This window comes from Anarhichas minor, unplaced genomic scaffold, assembly GCF_050575085.1.
Source record: "Anarhichas minor isolate MPS153535 unplaced genomic scaffold, ASM5057508v1 ptg000021l, whole genome shotgun sequence".
In the NCBI taxonomy this organism is placed as follows: domain Eukaryota; kingdom Metazoa; phylum Chordata; class Actinopteri; order Perciformes; family Anarhichadidae; genus Anarhichas; species Anarhichas minor.
Window position 1 is genome coordinate 10,650,929 of NW_027466467.1, and position 26,424 is coordinate 10,677,352.

The 26,424-nt window shown below is 39.9% G+C and overlaps 1 protein-coding gene across 2 annotated transcripts in view; it reads left to right on the forward strand.

Annotated features, from left to right (window-relative positions):
- cpne5b (copine Vb) overlaps positions 1-26,424 on the forward strand; it is a 90,023-nt gene that overhangs the window by 24,301 nt on the left and 39,298 nt on the right. The window contains exons 4-7 of one of the 2 annotated variants that reach the window (XM_076096312.1): positions 1,406-1,509; positions 4,281-4,320; positions 5,182-5,196; positions 7,141-7,217. In XM_076096312.1, the coding sequence (XP_075952427.1) occupies positions 1,406-1,509; positions 4,281-4,320; positions 5,182-5,196; positions 7,141-7,217 (236 nt within the window). The remainder of the gene's footprint in view (positions 1-1,405; positions 1,510-4,280; positions 4,321-5,181; positions 5,197-7,140; positions 7,218-26,424) is intronic. The other variant, XM_076096311.1, reaches the window with a different exon arrangement.

Consider the following 26,424-nt stretch of genomic DNA (forward strand, 5'->3'; position numbering starts at 1 on the left):
CTTTACTAGCATGCGCTCACAGCCTCATCAACACCTCGGGTTCTCTTAGAATGTATGGGTGGCTCATGGATTTAACTTCAGTGTCCTTTTCTCTACTTTTCTTCCTCGTCGGTGTTAAATTTAGATGTGCAGACAGTGAGTTCACACAGAGAAAGATGTAACCGTAAAAAACAGAGTTCAAAGAGGTGTTCAACATTGTGTAACAATGTTAAAATGTATGGTTTTGTAGCAGTTGTTTTGTCCTAATTGCCCACATTGTATTTGTTGTGTTCACCGTATTGATTAAAATGGAAAGGTTTACTGACACATCCACCTACAGTACCTGCTGTCTACATTATGGAAAAACAACATCGACTCCTATACTTGCAAATGGCTTCCGTGACATTGATTGAAATTGTAGAGTTTGGCAGCTTTCCAATAAAGCCGGGCTCTAACACAGTTGTAGCTCAGTTGTATGATTAGATCTTTATGGTGCACTGCAGGCAAGAGACATAAAACAGCAATACTCTGATTCCAATGAGTGCCTGAATTGAATCTCCACTCGAGCAGTTTATCAAATTAATGACGGATTCGATTAATTAGATTCGATTAATGAAGAACATGGAACTAGTTATGATGACTGGAATTAAGAGGGTTTTTTTCTTTTTTTGGGAAATATAAATGAAACTAAATGTCATGATAAAGAAGTTCACTCATTCCAGGAGGCTTTTCAATGATTTATGTACACAGTATACGGTATCTCATATTTGAAACTGCTTTTTTATTAGCGTGTGGCATTGCTGGGTCTGTGTGGCATTGCTGGGTCTTTGCCAGCCTTTTATCTGGCATTCTGGTATTTCCCTGCTTTGGGAGTGAGAATCGCACTAATTAGGAGGCCTTAATCACTGCTTTTCTCCCCCTCTCCCTTCCCACTCTTTTCCCACTCCCCCCCCCCCCCCCCCCTTTCCTGTACAAACCCTCCACTCCACTTTTGCCCCATTTTCTTCATACATCTACAGCCGTTTTTCTCACCCTCTCTTTTCCTCTCAACGTTGTTTCTCTCTGTCTCTCCCTACACACTTACCTCTTCCCTTATCTCTTTCTCTCTGTGGGGTTGATGAGTGGGTTATCCTGGTGTAATTAATGTGGGAGAGGAGTGAGGATCAAGGAACCAGGAAACAAACCCCTGGCTTCCTCTGCACAACAGCAGCGTGTGAAAGCCCCTCCATTAATCAGGCCCGTGCATGTGTATATGCATGTGTGATAAGCAAGAGTCTGAGAAAGAGAAGAAAAAAACAAAATGATAAAGTGCAAGGTGACAACAGCACTAACTGTATTTGTTTATTAAACAATGTGTTGTTGTCTTGCTTTTCATTTAATCAAATTTCCCTCCTCACCTGTCTCATCTGTCTTTCTGCTTCCACAGTTTGGCAGAACAGAGGTGATAGATAACACCCTAAACCCAGACTTTGTTCGAAAGTACATCCTGGACTACTTTTTTGAGGAGAAGCAGAATCTTCGCTTCGACTTGTGAGTGGATTTCCTTTGAAGGTGTATCCGAATTGTATTTGCTCTCCTGCCCTCTGTCCTCATTTCCTGTGTTTGTATTTTTCTATTTTCACACCCTCCGTTCTATCTCATTGAGAGCCCTTCAATTGTTTCACCCTTAAGAAATTGACCTTTCGATATCTCCGCCCCCGAACAGCGATGCTCACCGTAATGGTTTGCATGAGGCTCTAATAAGAGCAATATATGAAGAGTTTGGAGGGTGTTGTTTCATTGTTTTCATCCTTTACAAAACCAAAAACACAAATGCAAAAGTTTGACGATCCCTGCATGTTTATCTGCTCTAAAGTAGGCTACAAGCATTAGCACGCCTGGCTAATCAAAGCATAAATCGTATCTCTGTGTTGCTTGGCCAAGTCTATTTTTCTATGATAAGCATCCAAACCATCAAATTGGGGTTAGATGAACAACATTCTAATTGCATTCGTATTACTATAATATTGGGCCCAAGTAGCTTTACACTGCGATAGACAATCAATGCTGCTGCTTTATATTCACGTCTTCTACATGGATCATCAATTGACGTTCATGCTTGGGACATGTTTTTCAGCACAACATCAAGTGCATGTCCAAGAGAGAGCCCTTTATGGAGATTCTTATCTTAAAACATGTCAGCTGGAAACATTTGTCGGCTGAACATGGAGGTTTATCCCAACTCATGGAGTTTTAGCAATCGAGTTAGCAGAAGCTTATGTTAGCTACCCTCAGATGATGAAATAAACTATAGACAGTCAGCCAACAAAATCCACAGTTGTTGGCCTGAAATAAGGAGCCTGCTTTTGTCTACTTCTGTGTGAAATCAAGAATTTTGAGAGGAAAATCTGCCGTTGTAAGCTATGTACTGTTTGAGAACTGAAAGCTTGACGGGGTTAAGAGTAACAAAGGGGAGCGGTTTAGCAAAACAGTCAATAGAACTCATCTTTCGTTTTTGACGTATATGGGATATTTATATTCATTATAACCATTCGCAGTTGTAATCAAGTCTCTTTCTCTGTCTCTCATTGAGGATTTCTCAGTGAAATCAAATCGCTTTCTTACACAAAAGGGGTCATCTTTCTTGCATAATGTAACATGATGCTGGCCAAGTTGAAGGGTTAACTGCCAGCTCTTTACAGGCTGGACACACAAAGAAGAAAGAACGCTGCCTCAGCACTTGCTGTGGTTATGCTCTTTCATGGTGTGACAAAGACCCTCTCCATTGCAGGCATTTGTGGACTGTTCAAGACAATGAGAGACTCACACACTGAGTTGAATGTTTATTGTACAGTTCTGATATGGTCTCAGGAGTGATTATTGAAGGTCAGGCCTGTCGACACAAACATGTTATTAGTTTGGTTATTTGTAACTTAAATGATTGAATATATTAATGGTGCTGTCAAATAACATGCATGTTCAAGCACTTACCTCTGCTGTGTCTCCTCTCCAGGGTGTTCGTCTTAAAAGAGTCCCCAGGGTACAAGACCACCATTTTATAGTTCCGGGAAGGTACCATGTGGGAATTACTAGAGGGGTTGTAGGAAAATTGAATCCTCTGTTTGGGCCAGATATGCTCTCTCTGGCGAAGTTTTACCATAATAGAGATCATATAGAGAATTGACCTTTAGAACATTAGGCATCTATTTTAATGTGTTGTTGTAGATTAGGGGATTGTGGGGTAGAGTGAGGGGCAGAGTCGCCTATCTTGCAATAATGTGGAGGTCCTCGTTAGTTTCAGACTATATAAGGCTGCCATAATTACATCGAGTCTGTCGCTGCCAGGACCACATGCTGCCCGTGGTCCCTGAAGAGTTATGCCATGTATTTGTTTTGTTATTTCGTCGGTGAAATAAACACCTGGTTGGGTTACATGTACTCTCTGTGTCCGTCCTCCTGCTTCCGAAGTCCGGCCACTGCGTGCCAGCCTAACACATGGATACAAATAATCTCCATTTGAAATCACATTAAACAACCATCCCTCAAAGCTCTTTCAACAGATTGACCCTTAGCACTACCTGTCTTTATATCCTCTGCAGCTACGCCACCACACAATATAAAAATGCATTAGATGCTATTAGACAACTCTACAGTATATCACATATATATTAATAGTGAGAGAAATGCATACATGATCTATCGTTTCATTGGATGTTTAATATTGGCACATCACATAATAGCCTCCCTTCACTTTCATAGCTTTTTATTCACATGCAAATAAGATCAGGTCCACCATTCATTATCATGAGAGAGGAAAAAAGGTCTTGTTGAACCCTTCCCCAATTACTCGGCCCCACCTTTAGTAACATCTGAAAAGAAACTAAGATCTTTTTTTATCTTGGCTCATTTTGAATTTGTGTGATGTTTAATGTGAGAGCCTTTGTCTTTGTCTTTTTATCTCTCATGAGTCTACCCACCTGTTTACATACCGTGGTTTTTAAAGGATCAAATAAAAAGTATATCTTAATTTCTCTTGTCCTTCTTTACTCTGTTCTATTTCTCTAATTTCTTTCTTCAAACTACTCTCAACTCATTTCGCTTATAGACGTTGACACTTTGTCCTCAAACTGACAAAAAAAATAAACAAAAACATCTGAAAAGCCAAAATAAGATAAGTGTTGTGAGAGTATTTCTTCTCTGCTCCCAGTGATGACCAGGGATTGTTTAAAATCGTGCCTTTATCAATCAGTAAGTCCCCACTTAGATAAGAGTGTCCTCTACAGCTTTTGAAGTAAAATGGCTTTTATTTTGTTTACTTACAGGTATGATGTTGACTCCAAAAGCCCAGACCTGTCCAAACATGTGAGTGCACATATTTAACTTTGAACCACAGATAAATGGAGGCCAGTTCTGAGTCAAATCTGAATTATTGTCTTAAATGGCTCTGAAAATGAAGAAAGTAAATATTGCTTGATGAAAAACGGGGTTGAAAGTGACTTAAGATTGGCCGAACTCTTTATCAGTGGTCTAATGGGTGTTGCCTGCTGCATGGTTTATTCTTGATGAAATAAAGCAAACCCTTTTTTATTGCCTGATCACAGAAGTATCCAAATGCAAATGTTCATTATTGTCTTTATTCAATGTCTTTGCTTTTAGACTTCAACATGTGTTCTAAATGCTGCATTGCACTACAGATATGCTAATGCTATTTCTATTTAGCTATGATTGAGTCATATATGGTCTTTTTTGTATTTATTGTAGTTGTGGTTCTGCAGTGATAGGCATTGTGCAAAAACCTGCTTTACTATCAAAGCTTGGATCGTGCAATGCTTTAAAGCGCAATATTCCATTTTCAGCACTATATTACATGACATGATATTTTTTTGTTTCACTAGAGAACGATAGGTTGATTTTATCTATAAGGCTGGAACTATATGGTGACAGAGAGCATTTGTTAAAAGTACAAAATAATCCGTTTTGATGATTATTTGATGTATTTGGATAAGTGGGGTTTGCATTTTTTCATCACTAGGTTTAATTCCACCTATGTGCGTTGGGTTTTACTTCTGGCACAGCATGTTGTCTTTACACTCTCATCTCGCCATCTTGCGCAGTGCCAGGAGTGCTAGTTATTCGGTAAAGTGTTGGTATATGATGTCTGTTGTTATTGTTGTTGTTGTTGTCATTGCTGTTGTTGCTGCTGCTGCTCAACCTTTCTGGAAGCCCGCAGAACTCAACGTAGGTCCCAGCATCCCTCTCACTGCTGACACTGCATGGCTGCTGTCTCACATTAATGATCCTTTCGTCAGGAGGAAGGATGGCGACACTAATCAGAACTATAAACTGAGAGGACAGGCCACTGTTGCAGTCTCAAAGGGCTCCACAGCAGCCACATTATAAAAATAAATAAGCAGTCATTATGTCCTTCAGCAGCTTTTGTAGCATTTTTTTTGTAACATGATGAAAATGGTGAGATTTCACAGGCTCTTCCTTGTAACAGAAAGCAAAATCCGTCTGCACAAAAGACCAAAGGCTCACTGAAATGAAACGCACCATAGCCTGATGCTGAATTATTTAGTGTGCACCTGCCTGTCAAGGCCAGAGTAAAGGGGTCTTTGGTTTGGATTGTCCCACATCCTTGCTATGATAAAGAAAAAGACAAAAAAAAAAAACGATTGTGGCGAAACTTGAAACCAAATACACAATATGACTTTCTTTTATCTGTCTCTGAGTCTAATGTACCGGATCTATGCTTTTGTGATACTAAGAGACTTTGTCCAATTAGAGACATGAGTATGACTGAAAATATGTCACTCAGTCATTGTTCATGGTGCTGTGAACCCTTCCTACTTCACCCATTTGTCTGTAATCCTCCACAATTCATGAAACCAGTGGTTCCCAACAGGTGGGTTACGGGTCCACAAGTGGAGTCTGTTCTGAGTGGGTTGCAATTTTCAAATTGACTTCTAGATAAGCGCTTTTATTTTGAAGCACCACTGCCTATGAGTAGAGGCACTACAACATGCATGTCTGTAGTATAAGTAGCCTATTGAAGCCAGTCTTTTGTCAAAGTTACCATGCATGACAGATGGATTTTCGCGATGTGATCATGCAAGAATCACATATGACACAAAAATCGATCTTGTCAGGCTTCAAGTAATGACTTTGTGTCCAGTAAGACAGAGCACGGACCAATCAGCGTCCTGTGAGGAGCTATTTGTGTGCGAGACTACACACAGAGGTGACTGTTGTTTCTAAACAACAATGGCAGCTCCCAAAGAGGTTAGCGTAGATCCTGCAATAGCATCAGAACTGGAGAATGGCTCTGAAGGCTTTTCTCGACGAAGATGTTTTTGCTCTTCTCTGGACTTGTTTCCGTAAGAGTTTGACTGAGAGATGCTTCGTCCAATCACCATGTATTTTTTTGAAAGTGCCCGCCCTTTTCCGAACAGTTTCCAATGATGACTTCTCAGATGGTTCTGTGTAACAAACCATCTGACGGGTCAGGTTGATGTCAAAGTATGTTCTCCCTTTGAATAGTGCATCCCTCCTGTTAGCATTGTATTTAGGTGGTTATAGTTTGGCATTTCATGCTTCAAATCTTATTTACCTGAATAAGCCTGAATTAGTTGGAACTGCTATTTTGAAATGTTAGTTTAAAGCCCTACTTGCACTCTTTAACGGCAATGCAGATAATCACATGTTGCTTTAGAATGCTAGAGGCTAGACCCGTTGGGAACCACTGCATCAAACTATGCTTACCTTGCATACATTGACAACTTTGATTGCAATTCAATTTCACAACAAAACTGGATACGATGTCACATTGTTGAGCAGATCACAGTAATGGTGTCTTTGAGCATTAAGAGAATATTTTTTCATAGCTGACGGCAATTTACCAAGCTTTGCAGACACGACTACAATCTATGACTTACCCAATGTTTTTTTTAAACCTAATATGTTGTACAAAAAAAAAATTCAAGAATTTCTTTTGGTGAAAAATTTAAAACTCTGACCCACAAATGTGAAGGAGCATGAAAGAGTATAGTCTTTGGCAAAAAGTCCAGTGGCAGTAGAATACCTTTTAGTTCATGTCTGTGATTATGACTTTGATTTCTTGTCTTTTCACTTCATATATGTCACCCTGTCCCCCCTCCTCCCCTCCTCCTTTCTTCCCTCCAGGACTTTTTGGGTCAGACGTTCTGTACTCTTGGGGAGATTGTTGGATCGCCAGCCAGTCGACTGGAGAAACCACTGGGGTGAGTAAGATCTAAATACCCCTGAATCCAAATACGATTGAGCAACAACATACTGTGCCAAGGAGGGAATTAAGACACAAGAAAGATGCTTTGTACCCAAACACAATGACCATGCTCAGGTTCATGAATTTAGCTTAATTTATCCTGAGAAAAACTCAGTTAGGGACACAGAGACAGTGTGAGTGAAATAGCAGGAGGATGAAGAGGAGGAAGAATAGGAAACACATTGGTGATTTAGCAAAACATTGATCAGACAAAGGAGGAACGGATGAGAGACATCCTACAGATGTTTTCCTCAGATAATTATTGTCATTAAAGAAAAAGGTGGGAGCAAAATTGAGCGAAATTATCTAAATGACAGCCCGTCTCCTCAGCTTGTGCTCTCACACTGGCTGAGAAAAATGTAATGTTAATGGGAGAGCCTTTAATCTGTCTTTAAACATCTATCATCCATCATCATCATCATCATCATCATCATCATCATCATCATCATCATCATTATCAGTGTGCTAGGCTCTTGTGTAATTCAGGTGAAGTTATTTAAATGTCGCAGTCAGTGAGATGTGCTGGTTTTCAGCTCTGGATATGTTACCGTGGAGAACATTAAGATGGAATACTTGAGGATTAATATTCAACTTTGAATTGAAAAGTTATGTAATTGCCATGTACTTGTATTGCGTACATGTGACGCTTATATAATTACAAAAAAAACTGTAGTATAAGGTGCTTTTGGAGCAACAGTATGGGGAAAGCACACAGACAAGATATGTTATGCCCACTGATTGCTTTATGTGCAGGGCTAAATAAAGAGATATCTGGGTAACTTCAGGGCACAGAGGCTGGCAGAAGAGCCAGTATGCACCTCTAAAATCTCAACTACACCAGGTGTATCTACAGTGTTGCATGAAAACTACGCATCTCCAAAACATCTCTTGTTTTACGCTTCGTGATAATGCATTTGGTTAATGTAGCTTAGGAAGTATAGGATCATTTTCTCAACACATAACGGGACAATTACTCTCAGCTTTGTTACCACTAGCCGCCCCAACCAGCCGGGGACCGGTTAAGAGTTGTGGGTGAGTAGTCACCAGGTAGTCAGTGGCAGAATAACACAGGTAATAAAAGGTGTTTTGAGAAAGTGTGAGCCATAACTGACCACCCAAAATATTATGTGGTTTGCTGCAGCAGCAGAATGCGATATTAGCCGTGGACAGGCACAGAGCACACTTACTCATAGAGGCATGCACACACACACACGCACACGCACACGCACACGCACACACACGCACACGCACACGCACACACACACACACACACACACACACACACACACACACACGCACGATCCTCCTGGAGGATATAATAATACTAATAGTGGTATTGTGTCGACACCCACACGCAACATGTTTAAAATAGAAAGCACTTTTATGATTGTTGCTCATCTTATTAATTTGAGTATTTGGTTTGCAACAGTTCTCCTCTTCTTGGAAACCATTGTAAAGCATACATATTAATGTTTCATGATGCAGGCATTACGTCACATCTCAGATGTACGCAGTAAAAATAATGTATATCATATTGGCAAATTGCACATGGAGCTTACCAGAAATATCTGTCTCGCCCTCCAGCACAGCCCTGGTGATGACACAGTTGCAAATCTGTTGCAGAAACATTGTTGTGACACTGTCTGTGTTGTCCGTGCAGTGCTTGTACTGTTGATGATGCTTACTTAAGGGTGCACTTTAGCAGTGCAAATATAAGTGTGCCTCGAGCCTCTATATTGAGAGCATAAACCTTAATAATGTTATTACAGGTTTAATATCAAACCATTTCTTTCTCAGCTGAGAATTTATATGGCACGGTTGGAAAAGGAAATAGAATTCTTGCCAAATTATTCATTTTTTATTTGAGGCAATCTGCAGCTGAGAGATAACATAACTGCTTGCTAAATGTTATTCTTAAGGCCGCCTTTAGTCTTTCTTCAAAGAAAAAATAAAGTTGACAGCCACCAAACTAGCACACCACTTTCACATGGTATTTATTTTATGGTCGTTAATGATTAATCATAAAATGTAATGTGTTTATTTTTGACATGTTTCTTGAATCATATTGGGATCAGTTCCATTAAGTGGTTTTGGTGGATATGCAGAATAATTTCCTCAAATTCAAACACTCAGATATTAACCTCCAGTGTGATTACGTTCAGCAACTTTTCTAGCTACACTAGTGAGATTGCGCAGCGACTTTGTTTTGTCTCTGGTGTGGAGGAGAACTGTGAAACACACAGCGGCCCACTGAGTGCCCTTACGCACATACACACACACACACACACACACACACACACACACACACACGCACACACACCTATACATATTTTAGTAATTGATTTCATAAATCCTGTTCCTTAATAAATGGCGTATAACTGCATGAGAGCGTATGTCATTGTTCTTCCTGCTCTCTTTTCTCTGCCTAATTGTAATGACTTTAATGTTCCTGAAATTACCGCTTGTTTAATTAGGCAGCAGCCGATTTTCATTATGGAAAAAAAACGGCTCCTGAAGGAAAAGAGAGAGTGAGAGAGATAGAAAGGCGACATCAATGACTATCCGGAGAGTTTGTTTGTCGGCAGAGACAGAAACGCCGACGAAGATGAGGACAGTCAAAAGAACTATTGCTAGTCTAGATTGTACACAGAAGCACAAACAAAAAGCATTAGAGTAGAAGACAGTAGAAAGTATGCAGTAAAACTACATGAAATATTCAAAGATGGGTCCTACTCATGACAGTGAAAACTGGTCACTACAAATACACACCTTCTTTATGCATATTTTGCTAGGCTAATGAATGAATGAATTCGTGCGGCCTCTAAGGCTCTCGTCAGTTTACTGCACTGTATTATTTACAGATTCCCTTTGAGGCCGCAGAAGCACACAGGAAATACACACAAAGCCATGCAAACACAGGCACAGAGTCAAACTAATTTAGTGTACATGTGTGTGTGTGTGTGTGTGTGTGTGTGTGTGCATGTATATTTACACATGAGTATGAAAGCAGTGTATGTACAGGCATGCTTTACAGGCATTAGGTCCTATTATGTTGACCCATTTGTGCCCGCAACAGAAATGTTCAATATTCTTTGGAAAAGGAGGTTCCTATATAGAGTATATAGATAGAGGCAAAGTCTCGCCCCTTCCGGTGGACCACCATGGGAAAAATATGTAGGGTCGTCAACAACGAATACATTTCTGATGCCGTTTGAGTTGTGCAAGGAGTTATACATATGTTTGCCAATTAAAAACGACAGTTTTGTACATCAATAAAGATGCTTTTAGTCGTATAACTTTTGAAGTATAAGAATGTGAAAATATATAATTAGAAAGACGACAAACCCAAACGCCACATAAGGGACGTGTCTCGCTGAAGCTACGACGCCTGTGTTTTGTACTGGGATGTAACGCTACTCACATTAACAACGGGTCTTGATTGTTCTTTTACTTCCCGGCTGTTAAAGTTATTGCTGGATAAAACACATCAGGTAAGATAACGTTACATTTGTAAGAAACCACGTCTGAGCGCCATCAGTAATTTCCTTGACAATGTCAACTACCCTCTCATTCACTCAACAGGTGTAGTTTAAATAAGACAATCATGATTGACCGTCATTAAAGTCACACAGAGGGTTTGTTAGATTGGAAAAACTTGTTCAACTGATCATATTTGATGGTACAGACCCTGATCAGTAATAAAATGAAAGCATTACGGTTAATATGTTTAACTTCATCGTACCTGTACAGCATGGTTCTTTTGACTCTGAAGAAAAGGCAACACAACCTTAAACGAGGGTTTGAATAACACACCAACAGACCTTTTAGACTGGCTCACTAAAAGGTTTAGTGGGCCACTTTAATGGAACTGAGCCGTAGTTAATGTTATTTATTGCACCTGTGTTTCTTCTGTGACAAGTAAAAACGGCGGCAAGAAATTGTATTGACATGAATCCTCCAGTACACATACAGACACAAACACTGTGTTGTTTAATGATAATATGATGCACCTTTCTGGATTTGTGTTCATGACGTGATGTAACACGTGACTTATCCACTTCCTAAAATTAAACAAATTCATAGAGTGTGTTTGTGTGTGTGTCTGTCTGTGTGTCTGCGTGTGTGTTTGAGATAGAAAGAAAGAAACAGAGCGCTTCCGCTAAACAAGACATTTGTTTCATCTGAACATCAAAGGCGCTCTGCTCTTTTATGATTGCTTCAGATTTTACAGTCCTCTCTTGCCACAGGCCTCAAATGCATATTTATTAAAGAGATTAACATTATCTTGTCATTTATATTTACACAGAAAAAAACATTTAAACGGACGAAGCCAGCTGCATAATGACGTTTTTTTTTTTTTTTTGGCTCCTTCATATTTCAGAAAATATAAACAATTTTCTAAACGTAAACTGGTATTTATGAAAAATATAACATGCAGTGAAAATGTGCACATCTCATGCAATAGAAGAGATGTAATGTGTTATAAAGAATTATTTTCAATTGTCAGTAAGCTGCACGGTACCTGTAGGTTTACACATATCTACACCATGATGTGCAAATCAATGTGACATTTACAAAACATAATTCCTATTGATTGCTTTTTGTGAGCTCAATGACATTATTCTTTTTTTTATAATTAGTCTGCTTTAGGAGTTCTCACTTGGACACCATTATGTCTTTTTTCATTTTTATCTTTTATTGTTAAGCATTGCAATGACTGCTGCTGATTATTTACAGATGCATGCGTTATGAATTAAGGACACTACAGCATGGTTGCTCAGCTGTGTCTTTAGTGGAGAGTTGCATTAGTAATTCACAAAACATCTGAAATACACAGCTCATGGACACACACGGACAGACGAACATAAATGTCTTTATCAAATGTGTAAATTGTAATGACTTGGCCCCATCAGATCAAATTGTAATTTGTCCAATATTTTGGTTTATGACTAAATATCTGAAACAACTGATGACGTTCCCATCATCATTTATAGTAACTCCAAGCAACCTGGTCCAGACCCTGCCTTTGATATGTGCTTTCTCTAGCCTTCATTTTCATGTCACACTTTGAAGCTCAAAACTATACAACAAGACTTTAAAAGCATTCCGTTACATTTCTCAAGATTGATCTCCAATTGTATCATATTTCATCTGTTCTCCTCAATTGCCACTACTTTGACCCGCACTTCATTATACAGTATTTATTGAGAGCTCTTCCTCACAAAGCGTGCCAGAAGGAAGACAGCACAACAATTACAATCAGCTACAAAACCATATGATGCCAAACAGTATAAAACAAACAAGACCACGCAAGGATAGAATTAAACAAGAGAAAAGAAAAAGGGCACAGGGCAAATCACACCACACGATGGAAAGATACAACAAACCTACCTCGCCTATTTAATCCCTGCCAAGCTTAACCACCAACATCAAACCCTCAGCAAAGACAAGAAACAACTGGAAACATCTTATGAGTGAGAATAAATTGATGAAACCTTAGGTGGTGCAATTCAAAGAGGCAGACTATTGTGTGCTTTATTGCATTAATTTATTCAGGACTGTTTTACTGTGTATACATACTGTTTTACCGCAAGGCACTCCTTGCACCTGCACAGTTAGCATCCTGGAGCTGACCATAAAACACCAGGTTTTCAACAGAAACCCACGGAGGTGCTCCACTGCAGCAGATGGGAGTTAAATGACTCACTCTGGGCCACACTGATGATAGACAAGCAGCTGGAGGACAACTGTTGTCATCCTCTTCAGTTTTTCCTCACAGCATCATTCAAACTTAAAACATTCAGACCGCATGTTTGCTTTTCTCTAACCTTCAGGCCAACTACAGTCAGCCACTGCTGAGTACTATTCTTTTTAGATCAAGTTTATGCACCGTATTCCACTGAAACAGTACTGCAATGCCCACTAATTGCTGGCTATGTTTTATCCATGTGACACTACTGGTTCAGAAAATGGACCCTTAGGTCGATGCAGTGTATGATTGCTGTGTTGCATTATGTAGACAGAATACTTAGTAAATGGCATATTGAGGAATAGTGTACAGATGTGCACACCTTGTGATTAGAAACTATGGAGGAGAGAAGAGAGATGAAAGGAAGTTAAATTAGTACAACAAAGAAGGAAATGAGAGTAGAGAAGAGGAGAATGGAGTTATATTAGCTTAGATAGGACATTAGAAAGATGTTGGGAGGGGGGGAGGCGAGGAGGAGGAAGTATGTTTGAGCATGCTTGGCCTTTAACCGTTTCAATATTGCCTGAGTGTCAGTGTGGATTACTAGAGCGCAGCAGCAAAATGGAAGGAAATTATTTGTGAATGTGAATAGAGGCATGTGTGCAGAGGCGGGATACCCAGCTGGGTATGATGACAAACCAAGTCTGACAAACCAATCCTGACACCAAGTCTCCCGATCTCCAACAGTTTGCCCCAGGTGCTCCTGGATGAAGTGAACAATACTGTAAGAGCTGCAACCATAAGAACCTCTGAGATGGGATAGTATTCTGTTTATAGAAAGTATTGGGATTATCACTGTCATATAGTCAAATAGCTAACTGCAACAGGTAGCTCCGTGTTGCTATATACTGCGCTTTCAGGGATAAGAGATCATCTGTAAGAAGCCACATTTGTTCTCTTTCATTTAAGTTGTTGAACTTTAAATTTATTTAAATAAATGCTTCTTAAACTTGGGTGAATGTTTCAGGCTGTAGTGTTGAGACTTGTGATGAGTCTGACTGTAAAAAGAGTTGATTTACCCCAAACTTTGACTTTATTGCTGGTGTATAGCACTCTATACACAGCCAGTACTATGCATTATTATTACAGGTTCATTGTTAAATAAACTTTGATTGATTCAGTGTAGGCTACACAGAGACACTGCACACATGAAAAGCGAGTGCAAAGCAGTTAATGTGCTTATGGTTTAGCATACCTGGTCAACAGATAGGCTACATGGTTTCAATAATTGTGCAACAAGTACCAAGTCCAAACACCTTTGAGTTTAAGATTAGTTACTGAAAGAACTTGCTGCTATCATTCTTCATGACTGTGAAGGCAAGCCCTGCCTGCAGTCTTCATGACAGTATGTGATGCTATAACGTGTCTGTGTCACAGCATTGGATGCTAGATTGTTCATCTATGTAGATGTCCCGAGTATAGCTGTACTGCAATGTAACAAATACTGTGAAATGTGAGGGCATTTTAGTAAACACTGGCCAAACCAACCTTTAGTATACAGATGCATGAATGTGCTCAGGGCTGGGAAAGCGGCCATGGCAGGGTAAGTGCAATAAAAATACTCTCAAAATAATTTTAATTCTCAGTAAGCTGTCTCCATCCTCTCCTGCAAAAACACAAGACAAGTATAGGTCTGATGCTTCTGTTTTCTTCTGAACGCCTTCAATCCCACATGCTACCAAAATATGCCTCCTCACCTCTTAGAAAGTGGAATATCATAAATCACCTATGATAGTGCAAAACAAAAACACAAGCAACTATCACATACTTTTAGTGTTAAATCGTGGGCTGCTCGGATAATTGGGAAATGCGCAACATACTGAGCTGTGTCCCGGGAAGCCATACTGGGAGCGGAGGCTGCAAATATGGCCTTAAGCCATGCCTCAGTATCGCAATGTACTCAATCGGAGATGTGTTTGAGCTCATCAGAGAAGGTGAGAAACTGGAAAAACTCATTACAGGATTTCAAATGGCCATAGGCAATGTTTACGAGAGAGAGAGAGAGCGGTGTAAGGGGCAATGTATCAGAAGCTGACCTTTGATACTAAAACAGTATATAATATCAGATGCGAGGGATATTTACACTGAATTTACCCTTGAAATTGATATTTTTATTTTTCTATTTTATTGTGACAACCCTGATCCCTGATGGATCCTTTTACTCCTGAAATAATTATCATCATAGCCGCCAGGGTTGGATTCTCTCCTCTATTGCCACCTTAACTTCTCTCCGACCTAATTTTATCTCAGAGCTTTGCTCGAGATCCACTTACACGAGTCAGAATAATGGATTGTACTTGCTTTCTTCCCAGTTTAACACAATTGATTTATGCGTTCTTAAAGGGCACATTGCCACTGGAAGATTCAGTTCAGACCTACAGTGCAGTTGAAGCTATGAGTTTCTGGCACTTGTTGTTGTTGTTGTTTTTTCTGTCAGTGGAGCAGATGCCTCTGTCAGCAAAACACTGCTTCATTACTCACACAGATGCCGTAATACACACTGACACCTGCTGTGCGTCATCCAGCTCAATCACACTCCTCAATTATTAGCTGCTGAGCTCATGTGCCTTGCTTAAGAGCAGTGATAGGTGTTGGGGGGGGAGGTGTTCATTCATCTTATCTGTTCAGACCTCTCCAGCAGGTTTGAAAATTGAACAATTGGATTCGCTCTGCAGGCCAGGTGTGTCTGACAGCCTCTATATCTTTATACTCATCTTTTACCATTTTCTGCTTCTCATTTCTGCTCCCTCTATTCCCCCCTCACCTAACCTGTCATAAAACCACACATCTCTTTCTGTTGATATGGCTACCAGCCATTTCTAACACCCACTCCGAGTGAGCCGTGCTCCACTGCGCCTCATCATTCGCTATCGGATATGCAGATGCACACGAACACAGGCCCTGAAACAAAATGGCTGCTGTAACAGCTCCAGTTGGCGTCTGGGTGACATTGTTGTGTGTTTAGACTCTCGTGTATTTTTGGCTCCTCTGGAAAAAAAAGTGACATTTTGTTCTGTTTATGAGAATTGGGTTTTCAGCTTTGTGAAGAGATTTTATGTTGTTGGCTGCCTGTGTGGTTGAATTATTTTGCTTGTAACAGGTGCAGGGGCAGTATCAAACACTAGATAGTTATTTATAGCATACATTTATGTGAGAAGGATCAGTAGCTAAATTTAAGTTATTGGTTGCCCCCATAAAACTGTAATATTTGGAATATATGTTGTGGCTTGTGATGATGCAGAGACTTCTGGTTTACATAATTGATTGCTTTTGATGAGACAGAAATACAGATGTTTCTTAGCAGCCAATTCACACTTCTAAGGAATTTGCTAGCTAAGACATTCCTCAGCTAGTAAGTGAAGATTACATTTACAAAGTTACTGCATTACACTATAACTAGAATATAGTATTTTGCAAATACAGTCCTCTCTCTCTCTCCAAAATTGGCCTCAGTTATATACATTAAAGAACAAATCTGGATCCTATTTATAGTGTTAATTTGATTGCTAAGGGATCTAATTGGTTACAGGTGTTTTCACGTGTGCATGTGGGTGCAGGTGAATGATAATAAGTCGAATGTGGATAATCATGTGTAGTTAATTGAAAAAGTGTGTTTTAGAATTTCAAACAGACAATGTGCTTATGGTTTCAATAACTGCGCTACAATTACCAGTTTTGCAGCACACAAAAAAACAAACACCAAGAATATCTCATTTTCCCCCAAAAAGGAATCGGATAACATGAACATGCCAAGCTGAGTGAATTAAATAAAAGAAAATAACTAGATGCAACCAAGATCGTCTTTCTACAAAGCTAAAATTCACATATACAGCAATGACTCCGTTAGCAGACGTCATAGCAGACAACATATATAGAAAAAATAAAAAGAAGATCCAAACAGGAATCCACAATGAGCAAATGTAGGCATCAGTTTGTGGACAATACAATCCCATCTGTAAGGATTCATTCCATAACTTGGCTAAACACACACGTACATCCATCTGTGTTTTCCTCCTCTGGCATGGTGTGCTAATGGAGGTCTGGACCAGCGGACTGATAAAGCTATCATATTGCCTCCCTCTCTGCTTCTTTCTTGCTCTAACACAGAGTGATAAATCAAGTCTCTCCAATGGCATCACTTCCACAAAGAGACTTCTGTCTGCTAACACATGCATACACGCAGACGTGCTCTACACACACACACACACACACACACACACACACACACACACACACGCACACACACACACACACACACACACACACACACACAGAGACAAATACATTAGATCTGTGTTCCTCTGCTCAGGCTATATGAGAGAGGCTATATTCATAGCTACTAAACACAATCCCCCCACCTGCCCATCTCCGTTTTATTCTGTCATGTATCTTTCATTTTTTCATCCTCTATCTCACTCACACACACACACACACACACACACACACACACACACACACACACCTCTCTCTCTGGGGAAGCCTTCATCAGTGGCCTGGGTCGCTGTCACACGAGTAATGTCTGACCGGGGAATAACTGCAGTGCAGTAGGAGGTTTCCTTTGAGACAAAGATCATACAGTAAATACGTGGTGTAGGGCTTATTTCCTTTGTGTGGATTTTGGTGGTCAGAAAAGAGTAATGGCCAAGAGCGTAATTACTAGAGGGCTCCTTTTCCACATGAGCACCTAACCTCTTCCTCTCCTCACGCTCTATGTGTCTCTCTTTAAGGTCTCAGCTAATGGGAAGCGGAGGGTTTTTTCTTAGGTTGCAGCTGCCTTTCTGTCTTCTGGGAGGTGTATATTGAATATGGATGCTGCAGCTATTTGATCAAGGCAAAGGGGGCTATAGATAGCCCTTTGCAAATTGGGTCACAAAGTTAGAGTAAAGGCAAAATTAGGAAGTCAGGATCACCTCAGCGTAGGGGTATTATATGTCTCTGCAATAAGATCATTTGAAGGAGGTAGACAAAAAAGTGTTATTTATCATTTTATTATTGATTCTCGAGATGCCGGGATTTCGTGGTTTTAACACTTGCATTTATACTCTGTTTTGAAACAAAAGGCTCCGACCAATTGACCATTTGCTAAACCCCAGGTCTCTTTTGTGAAACAGCACTTTGACTTTTTTGTTTGCGTCAGGCTATGTTAGCATCAAAGGATCCAGCAGTTAGCTGATGGCGGTGGTAGAAGGAGACCATTTCTCAGTGTGACTGCAATTTCTACTTGTTGCTCCTTAATTGCTGCTCTCATAAATTAGTTAATGTTCTTTTAATCTTTGGAGTGCAATCAAACCAGTGTTTCCGTGAAGGAAGGAAGGAATGGAAGGAAGAAAGGAAAGGGAAGACATGTTTTCCACTACACCCTCCAGCTCCTGCTTTGCAACTGACAGGGAAGTCTTTGATGCTGTGATGAAAAGTGATGGTTGTAATGCCCAAGGCAGCTCATGTTTGAAGGTCTAGGTGAAGTGAAACTGATGGTTCAGGGGTGCTGAGCTCCATGGAAATGTGCTCGCCAGAGAGGGAGTTTGCCCCTCAGGAGCGGTGTATTGTTTATTATGCAAGTTTATATGCAAGTTGCCTTATGCAAAAAGACATAATTCAATAATTAGCTTCCATTAAATAAATGAGAGCCTATATCAAGCAAATTAAACGCATGACTTGTAGAGAAGGAAAGTAGCAGAGAAAACAATCCTGTGTGACTGATCCATCTCTCCATTCAGCTCTACACCAGGTCTAAGTACATGTGTATCTTCGGCCTTTAAAGCAGAGGCAAAACTAATTGTTTATAAAAAAAAAAAATGACTGAAATTGAGAAAATAAATGAACAGAACAAGATAAGATGTTAAAAAAAGAAAACATATTTCCTTTTTTTGTGATAAAAAAATAGACCATTCGATCTGGAAAGATAACAAGATAATAATAAAACAGTTTCTGTCTGGCTGCTCAGTTTAATTGGTTTTCTTGGCCTAGAGTCCGATTTGTTTAAGTCAATGCAGAATTGGCTCGAACTTCATTAAAAGCAAGGAAACCTAATAACAAGAAAGGACAATGTGTGTTGTCTTCTCAATAAACACAGAAGCACTTAGTTTATGTGCAGTACACACAGTATCTACTGCAGTATATTGGTAGCACCTAGATAATAATTTCCTGCATGCCGCCATGTCAAGTAAGTTCAAATTGTCATAAAAATATCATCTCTAATCACAAAGAAATTTCATTAAATGTTAATGCACTAATTACAACCTGTGTTCTACAACCTTGAACAAGAATAACTGTGATATGGTTAAAATCAGAGCTGAGATATCTGTCAGTAACTACAGCTCAATTTAAACTTCCAGCTGCATAGCTGCGAGGGTCCACGTCATGTAAATTGAATCCTCCCTTTCAACCATTAACATATCCGCAAGAGTCCGTGCATGTTGTCTGCACATGGGGGACCACGTCTGCATATGAATACGATATGGCCTAATTAATCCACTCAAGGACAAAACTGCGAGGCAAAAACTGCAAAGTACACAAAGCACCTATTTGTAATGCACATTCTCCAAACAAATTTGCAATTAACCAAATTACCACATATTAAATAAAAAAATGTATATGTGGCCCCCGTGGCCCATAACTTTTCCCAGTTGGTAACCCAGCCCTGGCAGACGTCAATGTAGTATAAACCGAGCAGCTGTCTGCATCTACATCCAAAGCCAGATTCAACTTTTTAATCGGGTGACCCTGCATCGGCACCCCCGCTGTGCCAGTGTCTCATTGAAATGAATAATTTAATTACTCCACATGGTTGTTTGTGTGTATCCTGGTTGTAAGCCGGATCCTGAAGCAGGACGGATAACCCCAGCAGACCCATTCACAGCTAATGGCAAACAGGCTTTCCCTGCACCGTTGCTTTGGAGAGAAAAGGGTGTTTGTTGTCATGTATGAGAGCTCATCCAGTATTGATTACCTTGTGTCTAATATCTCTGAGCAAAACTCAGTTTCCTCCCCGTGCAGGCAGCGATTGATCACTCTTTTTCCGAGCCGAGCCATCTGTTAGGACAACAATTCTTTCTGTCATTGTGGATTGAATTGCAGCGATCAATCAACTTGACAGATGAGGTTTCCTGCGCTGAATTAACGAATTCAGGAGCGCTGTTGAGGATTAACTGATTTATTAGGTTATAGTGAACCTAAACTTCACAGTCATCTGGTTTGAAATCCACAAAACACACTACCCCTGCACTAAGCTCAGCCTGTTTAAATATTTGGAGACAGCTATTTTGGCAAATGGCATCGATTTTCCTCCAAAACGAATTAGAGAACTCAGCAGCATCGATGGCAAACAAAGCATTAGAGAGATTGGCTGCCATTGTTACGATGTTAATTGCCTGAGGTGTCATTTGTTCCCCAACAGAAAGAGGGGAAAAGGCTTTTTTTCCCCAATTTCACACTCTGTGTTTGTGAGGATAAATAAAGCAGAACAGAGGAAACACATGTAATGAAATTTGTCAAGCCTGTTTCATTTGTTCCTCTTTGCATATTGACTTGTTCTCCACACAATTTTCCTCAACCGGCTTGTTTTGAAATCACATTTCCAGATGTTTGCTTGACAGCTTCTGCTGTGGCAGTTGGAAAGTCTTAAGAGGGAAATGCAATATTACCCACAGACTGAAAAAGAACACTCATCAATCAAGTTCCATTGCCCACATCATATCCGTCTCTAAGTACCTTTATTTCCAGGTACCAGAGCTCCTCTACCTTGAAAGACAATGCAGTGCTGCCTTCTGATGCAGTGTGTGCTTCATTTGAGCCATGATGAATGCTGGGTCACTCTCTCAGGCAGAAGCTGAACAGAGAAATTGTAGCAGCCGTATCAGTTCATTTCTTTGCTCTCCTCGGTGGCTGCTCACTCTTTCCCTATTCTATTTGATTAATGGCACAGTCTCTCTGGTGGCTGCTGTAATAAAGTCAAATGAGATCTCGAATGGCTGAGGCTTTGTAGAATCAGCAGTGGGTAATTGAGGAGGTGGATGTCTCAGGTGGGGGTGTGTGTCTGTTCTCTGTCCTTACGGCGATGAAATAGTGTTTCACTTTTCCCTTTGGCAGAGTTAGTGAAGTCATTAATTGTGTTCGAGAGGCCTTGCTTCACTGCACATTGTTGTATGTTTGGATGGTTGTGCTTGTGTTCGGTTTTAAAGGTTACAGAGCTGGTGTCGTGGAAGAAACATGCCTCCTCCCCGAATGCATCAAAGTGTTCTCAGTTTGTCTCCTGAATAAAACAGCGGCAGAGGAGAGATAATTGAAACGCTGTATTCCACAGTATCTTCTTTACCCAACAGTGATGTTCCTTTGTCATAGAGACATGTTTGGCTTCCCACGCTGAAAACTGTCGCAGGGGTTTCCAAAGAAATCCTGCCTTAAGCCTGGTAATCCTCAGTATCTCCTTTTACCAGGCAAGACTTTACTCTTGTGCGTGGAGATACTTTGTTTTGGATGCAATTGTCTGCGAAAGCAAAGAGGCTATTTTGATGGGTAGTAGGTGTAGCAGAGCACTCCCTTCCTACTGGGAATATGGCTCACCCTATTCCCCCCCACTTTGGTTCAAATTCAGTCCATTCTGCAGAAAAAACACCCAGCCAAGAAAACACCCCCCTAATACACACACACACACACACACACACACACACACACACACACACACACACACACACACACACACACACACGTACAAGTGGAGAAAGCAATTCTTGAATGTGTCAGGACTAACATCGCAACCTGACTGACTGTTGTTCACTGTCAATCACTGTCAAAGCCACACAAGTTTACATCACCAAATGGTTTTAATAGCAGGGAAGACTCTTTGGGACAATCAGGGCATTTCCTTAAAACCTGTTACCACTCTGACGGTACACCATTTGTACACCAACTTGTACTCGGTACTATGACTTCATGCTATGGTACCATTGTGTTTTCCAGCTAATAAGTCCCAGCCATAGTTAACTGCAGGCATCTGTTTGCCAAAAAAAATCCAGGCGTAAATAAAAACCTTCTGTTTCAGTGTGTTGTAAACTCTATAGCTCAATGCCAGTAGCACTTACAGTGATTCTGACTGTTTGTGAAGAAACTTCAGAGTGTTACCTTTCAATAGAGACTAAAACCATACATGTACTCCCAATGGTTCAATAAGACCTGTCAGTTTACTTTGGGTAGGCCTTGGATAGGCGTTTTAGGCAAATTTTACAGGAGTGATAATTAAACCTTTAAAACTCCTTTGACAACATTATTGCAGTAAACAGTTTAAAAAAAATCCAATTATGCTCCATTATAGTAGCTTTTAGGGAAACGGATCATTGAGGCAGCCAGTGAGGTAAATTTGCGTTAAAAAATGATAAACTACTGCTGTTGGTGCCGGTTCTCTGTGCTGTGGTGGTACTGAACGGACAGCTCCTGTAAAGTCACCGCATATGAATTTTCTGCCGCTATATTCTTTGTAGCCCTAATAGGATTTCAGCTTGAATGTATTAATTCAATTTTTCGTGTTATGCTAGACACAATCTATAACCCCTCTGTTCTTTTGAATAAATAGAGGAAGGACTGCAATTGCATTTGTAAATGCATGTGTAATTGTATTTGCATTTGACGTGCAAAAGTAATGAGTGCAACCAGAAGAAACTTTAACTTGATCAACAGAGGGAAAAGAACACTGCAATACTGTGTTAATTTCAAATTGATTCCTTGGTAGAGCAAAAACACCACCTCCAATGACTGCACTTTTAAGTAGTTTTATTATCATTGAACCACCATTCAGAAGGCAGAACTAAAACAGTTTGTAACCTGTTTAAGGTTCCCAACAGCTGCACAAACTAGAGCTAAACACAAGCTTTAACAGAGATTGCTTGTAGAGATGAAGATATTAAACTTCGTCAACACTTGTCCATTCATAAATGTGCTTCATTAAATTAAACTTGACTAAGAAACAGTTAGTTGAAAAGGACAGAAACACTGTTACGAGAAGGGTAATTATCATGTATCATGTTGATACTTCTCACACAATGCATGTCGTAGGTAGCAGTTCCTTATACAGCCAGGACTTTGTTACATATCCTAATGCTTCCAAGTTAACTTAAAGTTAATCCCTACTAATTCCTCTTTGGCTCATTAGTCTGAATGGAAGCAAAAATGAGTTGAAAACACTAATGCCTAAGACTTGAGTCCCTCAGTGACAGAGTGCATCACTAAGGCAATCAAAAGGGGATGAGAGAAATGAAAGGGGAATAAGGTCAATAAGGAATCACATTTTGGAAAGAACCTTCTACGGTAGAGCCAACTCTATCGCCAGACAAGCAAGTCATTTCAGTTCTGCCAAACCCTTACATTCAGGCACATTTTAGTTTTTTACGTCCAAAGACAATATTTTGGAAATTTGTCCTTGTGCACTATCAGCACATGGTCAATACTATAAGGTTGAGGTTAGAAAGAGATTGTGGTATGGTTGAGGTATGATTAGGGTTGAATAAAGGAGCTATATACACAATTAAGAGTCTAAGCCGGGCTTGCCTGCACGCGGCTCTAAACTCTGTTACAAGCAAAAATGGAAGTGGCTGAGCAAAAATGCTAACGGCAACAGAGCTAACAGTGTTGATTGGGTTTAGCTCGCACCCACCGGGGCGATCTGGCTTTCGCGACGAGTGTGGTACCCAACCCTTCTGAACATTGCCACATGCATCATGAGGTGAAGATTCACATGGATGTAGTTCTGAGCGATACTGGGTTAGAATGAGCTCGTGATCAAAAAATACCCCCTGCAGCGTGTTAAACAGAGGAGACAGTATGTTACAAATCAGTAGTTATTAACATTGACGCTATATCTGTAGGCATCTGCAATAAGCCAGAAATGATACACCTCCTGTGGCTATAGTTATATAATTATTATATTATATATATTAGTTATATTGTTTAAATTTGTATGTGTAACATTTTCTTGCTCTACCTCTCCATCCTCTTTACCTCTTGAACCCTTTGTCTAATGTGTTAAAATGTAGGGCCGTTTCTAACCTTTGTGACAGTGAGTACCAACACTTTAGCTATGAATCCTAAATACTTAGTGAAATATATTTATACATAAGATACCAAAATTTAAAGCAGCACAATTACATCAAATGTATATATTTTAGATGTTCTGTGTATCTTTTTAGACACAATTTCTCCAAATTACTGTCACATGTTTGTTTAAAGTAACTTTAAAGTAAAGTTCTTTGTCTGAACAACCTTTGGCTGCACAGCATGACTTTTATATCATGCCCAGCACAATGCGAGCTGTCCACATTTGGTTTGACTCATTAGATTGTACAAAGAGAATCTGAGCTGACAGCAGTGGAACCTGCATGTGATCCTGAAAATATCAGATGATAACATTTGCGGCAACCGTACCTCATCCAGAATTTGAAATAAAACTCTACAACACACACACATCCTGGTTTCCTTATACAATACCCCACTTTTTGTGCTCATTGCCATGTTTATTACAATACTGGCCAACTCCTACCTCTTTGCTCTTTCCTTCACTGTTTTGTTTTGTTTAACTGACATTTGTATTGCTTGCACATTTCTAAATGACCAGAAAATGTAGTTCATTTGTCAGTTCCACAAACCATAGCCATAAACGCCTGTGTTCAATTTGTTGTTTCCTTTACAAGATAGCCTAATTTGCAAAAATTGGTAACCATAAGTGTCCATAAAATGAGGTTGCCACAAGTAGTTTGTGATATTATATCAACAGCAGCCAGTATTCATCATCATCTTCTAAAGTTTTAGCCTCGCTTGTAGCACTCTTTCACCCACAAAATACTGATGATCACCATCTCTGGAAGGTATTTGCAACAGAGGGTTATGTGCACACTGGCACTGGAATGGGGTGGACATAGACGTTTTGTACCCCCTACGTTTAGCCAGGTATTGTGGTCACAAAATGTTGACGAAAATATCTTAGCCAGCCTACACGCTCTCACACCACACGTCCATTTTCACACATAACGAAGAATGTATTTATAACTGACTCAGTAAAAAACTGAAAAGCAAAAGATACTTAAACAAAAGTACGGGCTGAATACCTAATTTGCTGCTCTCTGCCAAAACGTCCCCACACATAATGGGAATCCTCGAGAGAGTTGTCCTCAGAGGACACTTATTGTTGTCTGGGACTTGGAACGGAAATTATTTTAAAACTTTAGTTTTGAATCCGAACAATCTATCACATCATGTTGCCCGTTGCAGCCCCACATCGACCTGTTTTATAATTAAACATATGGAGCTCCAGGCAACATTTAAGCTTTATTTAAAATGCAGCCCTTACCCAAGTTACCCAGTGTTTAGGATGGAGACACCAGGCGATAGACTGACAGGAACGGACGGGCCCAGAAGTAATAAGCGGAGTGAAGTTTTAAGTGATTCACAATTTTTCGCAGAGCTCTGGGAACTGTGTTTTCAATGTGTCAGTCTCCAACACACCTGTTGATGTGCAGAAGAAACTGTGCAGGATTAATGATCAAAACGACAAGTTTGATGTGCACATTAGCCCAGGTGGGTTGTGTGTTTATATATTTATATATTTTTCTTGATTAGGTAAAGATGGTGTTCTCACTTTGTTTGATGGTGGTCACTGGCAACGTCAATACGTGTTTGAATGATCATTACATCTGTTCTTCAGGTGTAAATTACCACAAGTTTCGACAGGAAGTGAATTACTGTCTGAAAACCTTCACAAGACTTCAGGTAAAGATGATGCCGGCACCACTAGTGAGCTGCCCATGTACCGCACAATTTAACGGATGAGCGGCAGGATGTAAAATAATGTGTGGGAGGAGTTGAGGTGGTAAACATATTTTGTTGTGAGATCAGATCGAGTGGAAGGTATATGTCAGGATCTAACTCGATAAATTGCTTTCGAACTGTCAGAAAATGCCAGTAGGGAAATTTTCCATGACATAGTTTTGACATAATGTGTTGAGTGTGAATCTGAAGTTCACAAAATTGTACAGGAGCAAGGGATGAAATCTAGGCCACAGCTGTCTGTGTTACAGACTGATTCTCTGTGTCGACAAACTGCAGCCAAAGAATGGAACTGAGGGCTGCTGGCCTCGGGCTGAGCGATATGGCCAAAAATCTTCTATCACAATATAGATAATTTCATATCTCGATAGCAATACATGTTATATTGTGATATATACGTATATATATATATATATATATATCACAATATAACATGTTTTCTGGTAATACAATGAATAAATGGTCTTTATGAAACAACCCCCAAGCCTATTTTGTAAAACTTGACAAATGAAAAGTACAGAGTATTTTCTCATTGAAATTAAGAAATTTTGTGCAAAATGAAAATAAGAGTTTCAAGTGAAATTGTAGAGAAAAAAAAATATAT